At 36.2% G+C, this 13036-nt stretch overlaps 1 protein-coding gene across 6 annotated transcripts in view; it reads right to left on the bottom strand.

Moving 5' to 3' along the window:
* Window positions 1–6073: 6073 nt before the first annotated feature.
* LOC105345810 (GATOR1 complex protein NPRL2) overlaps window positions 6074–13036 on the bottom strand; it is a 29244-nt gene continuing 22281 nt past the window's right edge. For 5 of the 6 annotated variants that reach the window (XM_066080344.1, XM_066080342.1, XM_066080343.1 and 2 more), the window contains 10 exons: window positions 12115–12206; window positions 11763–11931; window positions 10449–10557; window positions 10149–10282; window positions 9584–9681; window positions 9448–9484; window positions 8859–8946; window positions 8026–8143; window positions 7560–7717; window positions 6074–6965 (listed from right to left, as the gene is read on the bottom strand). In XM_066080344.1, coding sequence (XP_065936416.1) covers window positions 6898–6965; window positions 7560–7717; window positions 8026–8143; window positions 8859–8946; window positions 9448–9484; window positions 9584–9681; window positions 10149–10282; window positions 10449–10557; window positions 11763–11931; window positions 12115–12206 — 1071 coding nt within the window. In that variant the 3' untranslated portion in view covers window positions 6074–6897. Of the gene's footprint in view, window positions 6966–7559; window positions 7718–8025; window positions 8144–8858; window positions 8947–9447; window positions 9485–9583; window positions 9682–10148; window positions 10283–10448; window positions 10558–11762; window positions 11932–12114; window positions 12207–12328; window positions 12563–13036 lie in introns of those variants that run through there. The other variant, XM_011454125.4, reaches the window with a different exon arrangement.

Here is a 13036-nt window from a genome sequence, read left to right as displayed (position 1 = left end):
CTGAATTGATAAACACTACCTACCGTATCCAGTAAAATGGAGTACCCATATGCAATATTTTGCAAAAAATGACTAAGTTCAAAGGCTGGTATTTTTTCATAAATTATCAGAAATCAAAATCCTAGCAATATGCACACCTCTGATATATGTACAATTGATCTGCAAAAGAACAACTTCGTTTCTTGAAAACTGTAGGAGGAGTTATCCGTACAATGAGGGTACCCTATATGCAATATTTTGCCAAAAAATGATTTAGTTGAAAAGCTGGTATTTTTTTCATAAATTATCAGAATTCAAAATCTTTGCAATATGCACACCTCTGATATATGTATAATTGATCTAAAAAAGAACAACTTATCTTGAAAACTGTATGAGGAATTACTAGTATCCGAACAATGAAGGTACCCTTTTGGCAGCCGCCCGCCATTTTCACCATTTTTCCGTTGGAAAACCCGGTTAATAAAATCGAGAAACGTGTCGTCTGACCTTAATTATGTCTACACGCAACTTAATGATGTTAACGTGCGAGATAAATATATTGACTGAACAATTCTCTATTGAATCTTATTATTTTAACTCAATATATCAGAATTTGAGGAGTGTCAACGAAGGCATGCCAATACGCTGAGCGTATCTATGCATTATTATTCCTACCTTTTGGAAGCAAACTGATAGAAAACAAGGGTTAGTAAAATTTCAAAATAATAATAAATAAATAAATGTTACTTATCTTTAAGATAAGACTAAGTCACACAACTAACTGAAAAAACATTCGAAAAAGAAAAATCCTTCAACTTTCTATCGTGTTTTTTACATTATTTTTTTTTCAGTCTATTGCAACAAAATAAAACAAGAGGCCCAGGGGCCACATCGCTCACCTGAGCAACAATTGCCTTAATTCTGATTAAATTAGCATTGCAGTTTCAAAATATCTTGACAACTAAGTACAGTAGATCTTGCTAAAAATAATTGAAAATCTGCCAATTTTTATCCACCTCTTTCTTTTGGTAAATACCAAGCCCCTTTTGTTGTTGTACCTGTAAGAAGATTTTTCTCTATTCCTATATACCCCCACCCCCACCCCCATTTTGTGGCCCCACTTTTCTCTAGGGTATCATGGTTTCATCAAACTTGTATCTGCATAACCTGTGCTTTCACACTAAGAACTGAGTTTTGGACCGAAAAACTTTCCCAGAATATTTTTAAAGATTTTCTCTATATATTCCTATGTAAAAATTCAAACCGCCATCACGGACCTGCCCTACCACTAGGGACTGTGATTTTAAATTTACAATACCCGAGGATGCATCTACACAAGTTAAAGCTTTTCTGGCCAAATGGTCTTTAAAAAGAAGATTTTTAAAGATTTTCTCTATATATTCCTATGTAAAAATTCCTCCCCCACTGTGACCTCACTATACCACTGGACTATTATTTTAAAAAACTTGTATCTATTCAATTTGGAAATGCTTCCACACAGATTTGGGCTTTCCTGGCCTAATAGTTTTGAAAAGAAGATTTTTAAGAGATTTTCTCTATGTATAAAAATGTATCCCCCATTGTGGCCCCGCCCTACCCCCAGGGACCATGATTTGAACAAACTTGAATCTACATTATCTGTGGATGGTTATCGCCAATTTGAGCTCTCTTGGTCAAATAGTTTTTGAGAAGAAGATTTTTAAAGATTTTCTCTATATATTCCTATGTAAAACTTGATCCCCCAATTGTGGCCCCACCCTATCCCCGGGGACCATGATTTGAACAAACTTGAATCTACACTATCTGAGGGTGCTTCCTGGCCTCATTGAGCTTTTCTGGCCTAATAGTTTTTGAGAAGAAGATTTTTAAAGATTTTCTCTCTATATAAAAATGTATCCCCCATTGTGGCCCTGCCCTACCCACAGGGACCATGATTTGAACAAACTTGAATCTACATTATCTGAGGATGGTTACCTGCCAATTTGAGCTTTCTTGGTCAAATAGTTTTTGAGAAGAAGATTTTTAAAGATTTTCTCTATATATTCATATGTAAAATTTGATCCCCCAATTGTGGCCCCAACCTACCCCCAGGGACCATGATTTGAACAAACTTGAATCTACACTACCTGAGGATGCTTCCATTCAAATTTGAGCTTTCCTAGCCTAATAGTTTTTGAGAAGAAGATTTTCTCTATATATTCCTATGTATAACTTGATCCCCTATTTTGGCCCCACCCTACCCCCGGGGACCATGATCTGAACGAGCTTGAATCTACACTACCTGAAGATGCTTCCACTCAAATTTGAGCTTTCTTGGTCAAATAGTTTTTGAGAAGAAGATTTTTAAAGATTTTCTCTATATATTCATATGTAAAACTTGATCCCCCAATTGTGGCCCCACCCTACCCCCAGGGACCATGATTTGAACAAACTTGAATCTACACTACCTGAGGATGCTTCCATTCAAATTTGAGCTTTCCTGGCCTAATAGTTTTTGAGAAGAAGATTTTCTCTATATATTCCTATGTAAAACTTGATCCCCCCATTTTGGCCCCAACCTTCCCCTGGGGACCATGATTTGAACGAGCTTGAATCTACACTACCTGAAGATGATTCCATTATAATTTGAGCTTTTCTGGCCTAATAGTTTTTGAGAAGAAGATTTTTGAAGATTTTCTCTATATATTCCTATGTAAAAATTCATCCCCCTATTGTGGCCCCACCCTACCCCCGGGGACCATGATTTGAACAAACTTGAATCTACACTATCTGAGGATGCTTCCACTCAAATTTGAGCTTTCCTGGCCTAATAGTTTTTGAGAAGAAGATTTTTAAAGATTTTCTCTATGTATTCCTATGTAAAACTTGATCCCCCAATTGTGGCCCCATCCTACCCCCGGGGACCATGATTTGAATAAATTTAAATCTACACTACCTGTGGATGCTCCCATTTTAATTTGAGCTTTTCTGGCCCAATAGTTTTTGAGAAGATTTTTAAAGATTTTCTCTATATATTCCTATGTAAAACTTGATCCCCTTCTTGTGGCCCCTCCCTACCCCCGGGGACCATGATTTGAACAAAGTTAAATCTACACTACCTGAGGATGCCTCCACACAAGTTTTAGCTTTTCAGGCCGAATAGTTTTTGAGAGGAAGATTTTTGAAACATACCAACAAATTTTCAATAATTCTCAATTATCTCCCCTTTAAAGAGGGCCTGGCCCTTCATTTGAACAAACTTGAATCCCCTTCACCTAGTGGTGCTTTGTGCCAAATTTGGTTGAAATCTGCCCAGTGGTTCTTGAGAAGAAGATGAAAATTTGAAAAGTTAACAACGACGACAATGACGACGACGACAGACAACGGACAAATTGTGATCAGAAAAGCTCACTTGTTTGCAAAATATTAATATCGATGACAATAAATCATACAATGGCACTTAAATACAATATCAAAGATTCACGTAAATCGTCTTAATAAAGTTCCAAATATTTGTTTTCAATTTAAAATTACCAATTTACCGCAAATGAGTCATTTGATATATTATATACCCTGTTATTTTACTTTGATAAATGAAGTTGGTTTTTAATACCCTTTTACATTGAACTCACCAGGATTTAACCAAGATATTAATATACTAGTAATATGAAGAAGTTTATGTTAAAAATGTCAACATAATTATCTCGCAAGCCCACATAACTAAGATGGATGTTGACATAAATAAAATGCATGGTGACATAAATGTAAATAAGTTGCATGTCGTCAACATATGTATTTTATTTCGCATGTCAACATAACTAAGTTGTATGTTGACATAAATATTTGAATGTCAACATTTTTCTTTCGCATGTTAACATAAACAAAATGCATGTCCACATAAATAAACAACACCTAGCATGTTGGAAGTCACATTTGGGCAATATTTGAGATTTTCTGAGATATTTTATTATTCTCATTTAATTACTACTTTCTTGCATGTCAACAAAATTATGTTTTATGCTGACATAACTATTTTGCATGTCAACATAATTTTCGTGCATGTCGACATATACAGATAAATATTTTGCAAACATGGGAAAGAAATATGGCACCATAATCACACATAACTTAATCCGTTCCTTCTTGCAGTGTCCTACCAGATATAAAGTACACTTCCTCGTAATCTAAGACCCACTGAGCAGGGGTAATGTCGGGTAAACACAAAATTTCTATTTGTCATTATGAGGAATTCTCAAATATATAAAAACAAGAGGCCCAGGGGCCACATCGCTCACCTGAGCAACAATTGCCTTAATTCTGATCAAATTAGCATTACAGTATCAAAATATCTTGACAACTAAGTACAGTAGATCTTGCTAAAAAAAAATTGAAAATCTGCCAATTTTTATCCACCTCTTTCTTTTGGTAAATACCAATCCCCTTTTGTTGTTGTACCTGTAAGATGATTTTTCTCTTTTCCTATATACCCCCCCCCCCATCCCATTTTGTTGCCCCGCTTTTCTCTAGGGTATCATGGTTTCATCAAACTTATATCTGCATAACCTGTGCTTTCACACTAAGTACTGAGTTTTGGACCGAAAAACTTTCCCAGAATATTTTTAAAGATTTTCTCTATATATGTAAAAATTCAAACCGCCATCACGGCCCCGCCCTACCACTAGGGACTGTGATTTTGAATTTACACTACCCGAGGATGCCTCTACACAAGTTAAAGCTTTTCTGGCCAAATGGTCTTTAAAAAGAAGATTTTTAAAAATTTTCTCTATATATTCCTATGTAAAAATTGATCCCCCAATTGTGGCCCCACCCTACCCCAAGGGATCATGATTTGAACAAACTTGAATCTACACTACCTGAGATTGTGCTTCCATTCAAATTTGAGCTTTCCTGGCCTAATTGTTTTTAAGAAGAAGATTTTTAAAGATTTTCTCTATATATTCCTATGTAAAAATTCATCCCCCAATTGTGGCCCCACCCTACCCCCAGGGATCATGATTTGAAAAAAAATTGAATCTACACTACCTGAGGATGCTTCCATTCAAATTTAAGCTTTCCTGGCCTAATAGTTTTTGAGAAGAAGATTTTTAAAGATTTTCTCTGTATATTCCTATTTTAAAAATTCATCCCCCTATTGTGGCCCCACCCTACCCTCGGGGACCATGATTTGAACAAACTTGAATCTACACTACCTGTGGATGCTCCCATTTTAATTTCAGCTTTTGTGGCCCAATAGTTTTTGAGAAGAAGATTTTTAAAGATTTTCTCTATATATTCCTATGTAAAAATTCATCCCCCTATTGTGGCCCCACCCTACCCCCAGGGACCATGATTTGAACAAACTTGAATCTACACTACCTGTGGATGCTCCCATTTTAATTTGAGCTTTTGTGGCCCAATAGTTTTTGAGGAGAAGATTTTTAAAGATTTTCTCTATATATTCCTATGTAAAAATTGATCCCCCAATTGTGGCCCCCCCCTACCCCAAGGGATCATGATTTGAACAAACTTGAATCTACACTACCTGAGGATGCTTCCATATTAATTTGAGCTTTTGTGGCCCAATAGTTTTTGAGAAGAAGATTTTTTAAGATTTTCTCTATATATTCCTATGTAAAACTTAATCCCCTTCTTGTGGCCCCTCCCTACCCCCAGGGACCATGATTTGAACAAACTTGAATCTACACTACCTGAGGATGCCTCCACACAAGTTTTAGCTTTTCAGGCCAAACAGTTTTTGAGAAGAAGATTTTTGAAAAATACCAACAAATTTTCAATAATTCTCAATTATCTCCCCTTTAAAGAGGGCGTGGCCCTTCATTTGAACAAACTTGAATCCCCTTCATCTAGTGGTGCTTTGTGCCAAATTTGGTTGAAATCTGCCCAGTGGTTCTTGAGAAGAAGATGAAAATGTGAAAAGTTAACGACGACAACGACGACGACAACGACAACGACAGACAACACACAAATTGTGATCAGAAAAGCTCACTTGAGCCTTTGGCTCAGGTGAGCTAAAAAAAGTGATTGTCAAGTGTTTATGTGCCACAGACCTGGGGGGTGTCAATGTCTTTCATGAAAAATCAGACACTCAGGTGAATTGCTTTCTTTTACAATTCTTTAATTCAATAAAGTCATGACATAAGAATTTAGACAGGCGGGTTTTATGTAAACGTTTAACATGTTTTTCCAAAAGCACAATTACAACATACAACTTTCTACAAACATGGTACATCTTGCATAGGTGATATAGTACATACATGTACATCTCATGTAAATCTATTGTAAAGTTAGTGCATGACACACACCTAATGTAACTTTATTGTACAGTTAGTGTAGTAGACACATGAACAATGGATGTAGATCTATTGTACAGTTAGTGTAGTACATACATCTGATGTTACTTTATTGTACAGTAAGTGTTGTACATATACATCTATTGTAAATTAAAATTATTGTACACCTGTACAGATTATGCCAATATTATGTAGATGGTTCCACTGTGTACAATCTCTATCTACATGTTATAGATGGTTCCATAATGTACTTCATTTATCTTCATTCCATAGGTATTGATCATGGTTTTCCTGTGTCACATACATCAATATTGTAAAGATGGTTGAACTGTGGGTCCCCAGCAGAAATTTTCCTTCTTCACTTGTACAGAGGATCCACTCAGTTTTATGCCCATCTTTTACCTGTTATATGATTTCATTGCACATTACATCTAACATTGTAAAGATGTGACAACTGTGTTTTGCGTTATCGACACGTTGTAGATGATTCCATTGTTTATAATTTCCATCTTCACTGTTTAGATGGGTCCACAGAGATTGTGTTTGAGATTTCGCTCCTTGGCTCACTTCCCTGCGGGGCCAGTCTTTTACAGATATCTTGGACTTGTGTCACTTGACGTCTGTCTCCCTATTTCATACACACTCTTACATTGGGATCATTCTCAATTCTCTCCTCCAACTCTGACTGCCCAATGCCTGCAACAGAAACCAACAGCCAAATGTATACAACCACTGACAATGTATACAATCACTGACAATGTATACAATCACTGACAATGTATACAACCCATAGGCGTCGGAAGCAAATTGAAAGTGGGGGGGCTAGACTAATCCTCAGAAATATTGAGAAAAAAGTAATTCCCAAAATCATGGAAATCCTAATCCGTGGGGGGGGGGGGGGGGGGGGGGGGGGGGGGGGGGGGTGGGGGGGGGGGGGAGTATACCTATACTTCCAAAAAAAATATTTACTTACCAAAATTTTTTTTCTCAAAATCATGAAATTCCTAATCCGTGGGGGAGGGGGGGGGGCTAGTATGCTTCTGAATCTAACCTCTCAATCTTTCAAGGTAAATTTAGGAACAATAGTCTTTCCTGCGAGAAAAAGTGGGGGGGCTGAACCCTCTATCATGCTATGTTTCTAATGGTTAGGTATAACTTTGCAAAAAAAGTGGGGGGGCTAAGCCCCCCCTAGCCCCCCCGGTTCCGACGCCTATGCAACCACTGACAATAACTAAAACTTCAATATGCCTGTATACCTTGTCTCCCTCCAGTGACCATAACACTACCTACCCACTTTACAGCAGATTTCATCTAAGCAATGAAGCCCATCAAACAAGGTGTAGAGGGACCGGAGCCGTGGGTCGGGTTCAGAGTTGGAGGGGACCACAATAGGGTACTTCCTGAGGACTCGAATTAGATTCTTCACCACACCAAACTGGATCAGCTTTCTTCAAAGATGAAAGAATGACAGAAAAAGTTATTATCAAATGGCAATAAGTCATCACTATCTATGAAACTCCTCACACCTTGTAACCTGCTGTTGCTAAATAGTCCCAAACTATAGCAAGCATATGCTTACAGATTTCAAAAGGATGGTACAAAAAAAATAATGATGTACATGTGTATCGTTGTAATTGGTTTTTCAAACTAATTACCATTTAAACATTCAAAAGAATTTCATTTAATTTACAAAGGAGATAAATAGCAAGTGGTTTTCTTGATTTTATCTTTAAACATTCATGACCGGTGCACTTACTTTTCATCAATTTTAAGTCCATGTGGATTATAGCGACAACAGAGGTCCTTAACTGTCACCCCATGGGTCATACTTGTGTAGAGGGTCATAATGTCTCGCAAACGGGGCAGTGTGTGGCCTAAAAACATTCAATTAAAGTCTTAATTAATGTATAAGTCTACACACTTACGTTGTTGTCACCATTTTACTTTTTTAATCTATGCTTTCTTGCTATTCACTAAATTCCTTTCTTTCATTGTCATTCTTCATTTAAGGTATGTTTTAAGTTCTAAAGTTCTTGTTTTGTTTTTTCACACTTTCAGTATTACATATTTCCAGACTTGCTGTGCCATACTAGCATTAAGCACTTAGCTTTTAAGATTATGTTTAGTTTTTTAGCTGTGATTATGTTTATCTAACAACTTTGCCCCATTCCTTGCTATCCTTCATGCTAACTATACATTTGTTTTAATGCTACATTATTTTTATTAAAACATAACATGCTTTTCTTTAACTCCATGTATACGGTATGCTCTGATGTTCTGCTTGCTCTGTTCCAGCTTGTACGTGTACATCAATATCCTATCTTACTGCAGCAGATTGCTAGTTGGTTGACAGCGAGATATACATGAATTTGACTTGGAACCCAGGCAATGCTATGTAAGAAGCACAAAAACACTTACCAAGCCTTTTACTTGTTGGAGTAAAGGCTATTCCTGCAACTTCGCTAACCAAGTGTCCCATTCGTTTTTCTTAGTGAGATGAGAAAAACGAATAGAGCACTTGGCTTGTGAAGATGCTATTCCTGATGTTGTCTCTTTATTTTATCTTGGCCTATAAATTGTTTTCCATACCTTTGATTGCGACAGAGAGCACACACTGCTCCTGTAGGTCCGAGTACAGCTTCTTGATATCTGACGTCACAGTGTACATATTGGAATACTGAAATACCAACAGGGTTGTCTGTTTATGCTAAATAATTTTGTATTTTAAAACTGCCATTTTAATGAGACTGTGGACTTAGGGTAGTTAGTGTCAAACAGCAGTTTGATGTAGGCCTACTCATTTTATTGTCCGCCATTCAACAGTCTTTGGCTAAAAACTGACAACATTTGATACTAGATCAAAGCTGAGCATACTTTTAATACTGGATGCCAGCATCAATTTTAAAATAGAAGGTCACATCATACCAAAAGTCCAGTCTCCTTAAACTACCTAGCTCTTAAATGTATTACATTGGGGTTGTAAACTTCACAAATAAAGACTAGTTCTTGCTTCTCAATACCCTGAAATTCCTACTTTTTGTCTAACACTGTACATGCACCAGCAAGTGAATTTGTGGTCATGAAATCGATATCTAATATACGAGTAATGTATACATTAACTGAAAACTTGTGTATTCATTACAACAGCACAGAAAATAAGAAAAGAGCAATGTCTGACCTGGAAGACTGGAATGATTTTTATGATGTTGTAATGCCTGAAAATAGAAACACACAGCGTGTTTATTTCCATGCATGTAAACCTATTTTGCTGCACTTATCAACATAGACCATATCATTCGGCACACTGGCCTTACAGAAGGTTTTGTAGGCAGGACTTCACAAGATTAATCTCCACATCTGCTTCCACAGCTATCCGACACGTTGGATTGAATCCGTCTATGTAGGGAAGAACCTGTCCATAAAGAAGACATGAGTGACATTAAATTCATTAATTTTACTATTACCATTAAAATTGTTTGCATTTTTCTGTGAAAGTGTACATATCTGACTTCAGGTGGGTCCCTACCAAGAAATTTTTTGGCCAAAGTGATGTTTTTTCTCTTTAAATTATTAGTATGACACATTATGTAATTAAAAGATCAATTTCCATTTCTGGCAGTTTTAAAAAATATTTTTCAAGTTAAAAAAATAAGGTATAGAGAGTTACCTGCGTATCTTACCTGCTGTGTAGTGAGTTACCCGAGTGTGTAATCTTACCTGCTGTGTAGTGAGTTACCTGTGTAATCTTACCTGCTGTGAACTGAGTTACCTGTATATCTTACCTGCTGTGTTGGGAGTTACTTGTGTGTCTTACGTGACGTGTCGTGAGTTACCTTTGTAATCTTACCTGCAGTGTATTGAGGTACCTGTGTATCTTACCTGTTGTGTAGTGAGGTCCCATTCATGATGTGGCCTCACCCTGTCCCTGATGAGGATGGGTACATCGTGGTCCAGAACAGGTGGGGGCTCACTGATATTGACTGTTACCTTAAGATGGACAGTAATGGATTCACCTGTAAAGGTAAACAATGTGTACAATGTAAAGGTAATCAACATCTAACATGAGATGATAGTTCGCTCTATATATCTGTACTATCCTGATTGTATAAACACAACAGACAATCTACATGAGACTGACCAGCCTGCTAAAAGTGTCAGAGTACAAAATTTATGGCTCACCAACAGGAATGCTGCAGCGTCCATATTTATTCAGCAGATGTAGTACCTTTTCCATGAATTGTGGTATGAGGCCCTGACTCCTCTCAGCTGATAAAAACCCACTCTCCAGCTGAAAGGATTGTCCGAAAACAAATTTTGAATTGTGATTTGTACTACGTTCTATAAACTGTTGACTGAGACAATATATCTCAATAACCATTAGTATCAAAATTGTCCAATAATGTTGTAAGGATTGTTGCCAAACCTAAAGGACTATATGTTACAATATGGCAATTTAAATGTTTTGTTAAATTGTTTGTATCAATGAATGTGCTTGAATGTAATCATAGCTTAGTGGTTAAAGTATCCCGTTGCAGATCATGAGCTTAAATCCATCTGGAACTTAAAATTTGTTCATTTTTAACAAATTAAATTAGATATATATATATTTTTTTTTTTACCAAACTTGCATATTTTGTTTTACTATTTGAGTTTATATACATGGTCGAAGGTCTAAAATTAACAGGGTCAAAATTTCAACAGTGTTTATTTTTTTTTTTACATCTCATACGTTATTGCAGGAACAATAGGTATTTTTTATGCATATAATACAATGGTAGACTAACGATCAACTGGCTAAGTATTTATTAAAATACACCCCAACCAGTAAGAAATTAATTTTTGAAGTTTTCCTAACAAAAAAGAGAAAATTTTGTTAATCCACCATTACTCTGAATTTAGATCATTGTACTACAAAAATAAAAACACTATGGTGAACCCTATGATGTATCGTCTGAAGATTCATGAATGAAAAACAAGGAAGATATTTAACTGACAAAGCAATATAGTTAAAACGTCGAATTTAGGACCTAGTAATGGACACACCCGTTATTTTGCTGATGAATTTATACTTAAGTTTGTAAATAGAAGAAATGACATGTGAAAAGATTAATCAGCTTATGTTAAAAAAGCAAGATATGATTGATATTCATGATAAATATTGATAGATTTCAAAATTATTGCTCATTTCATTTAACCCGGCGAACTAAGACTGTGGAAATGTGAGCACAAAAGGAAACTTCTTTTGCATAATGCTGTTTATTATAATCAAGTAATGTTTTGCTGATTTGGGAAACTATTTCAAGGTGTAGTGAGCCACCTAATCTCAGCGAAATTCTTCGAGACTGAAATTTTTTACTTATGTTGCTTCCGAATCTCAGACTAGTGCCACACAAGGGAGTCATGAAAATTTGGAAGAGATGTTAGTCAAACTTGTTCAGTTTCCATGAATCTCGCCAAGCCTTCACAAGAGATAGAGAGAAATATCCCACTTACCTCAATCTGTGTTAGATATGAGGCCAACTTTTTCACAACAGGTTCATGGTTAATAGTGTCTACATCTTGTTCAAAAACAAAACAGAGGTTGAACATGAGGGCGTTCCTCTGATACTTTGTGTCGCCGATTGATACCGGACAGCCGACAATTTTGTAGCCTAGTGCATTTCTAAAATTAAATAATTAACTTGAATACATAATCAATATAGCAGTTGATCAACCAGTATATCCACAGATCGATCATAAGCCTGGTATGAAGAACAGTGTTATGATGAACATTTGGCTAAAAAGTATTGGTCAGTGCATGTATGTATAAATGAAGAGATAATAAACTTCGAAGTATCAGACTTACACAGTCATAAGCCTTCCTTGGAACTCTGGTTTAGGGATAATATAATTGTGGATCGTGTCAAAATGGGCTTTCGTTATTACCTCTCTGGGAACCTACAAAATGTGTGCAATTCATCAATTTACCAGTGAACGCCTCTTCTTACTTTTACCTGATCCATGGAAAGCCATGGGATTAAACTGAACAATTTGGCCATGCTCTAGTGACTTTCACTTACCTGGTACTTTACCATTGGCCCAGTTGTATGATGAAATTCACTCAGAAGTATAGATGTTATTTGAGGATGCATGCTTGCGGTAAAGTAAACCGAGTTAATTCGAACGACAAAATTATTAGAGGTATTCCGAATTTTGTTCCATGTTTAAAAAGTACTTAATAAAGTACTCATCGGTAGTTGGTATGAAGCCCGCGTAGCGCTAAGATTCACTCATGAGTCGTGGTTTGGATATCCAATCACATGCAATTCAACCACAAATTTCTTGGTTTGGATATCCAATCACATCCACTTAAACCACAAATTCAGGCAGCGTCCGAACCTCAATTTGAGGTTTTTGACCAATCAGAGTTTGTTATTTATCAGCTTCCAAAATAGCATCTTTAATGGTCGCCATTGTGTTACAGATGCCCTAGATATTTTGATTTAGTTTATGCAAAGTATAATGGAATAAATTTGCTTATCTCAGGTAAGGTTGCATGTTTTCTTGAGATATTTAATTGATTATGTCAAAGAATTGGAAAATGTGTTGGAAATAATAAAAAATATATCAACACCGGTAAAACATGTTTAAAGTGATTTAAGTTAAAAATGCAGATTTTATGCATAGAATAACATTTTTTTGTTGAATTAATTGATGATTGAAATCATTATCTACTGTAAGTAGTTACAGAAATGAGTTGTGGGGGGTGGGGGTGTTGACAGGTGTTC

The sequence above is a fragment of the Magallana gigas genome, chromosome 3, assembly GCF_963853765.1.
Source record: "Magallana gigas chromosome 3, xbMagGiga1.1, whole genome shotgun sequence".
In the NCBI taxonomy this organism is placed as follows: domain Eukaryota; kingdom Metazoa; phylum Mollusca; class Bivalvia; order Ostreida; family Ostreidae; genus Magallana; species Magallana gigas.
Note: the sequence above shows the minus strand (reverse complement) of the source record. Positions and strands in the feature narration are given on the sequence as shown.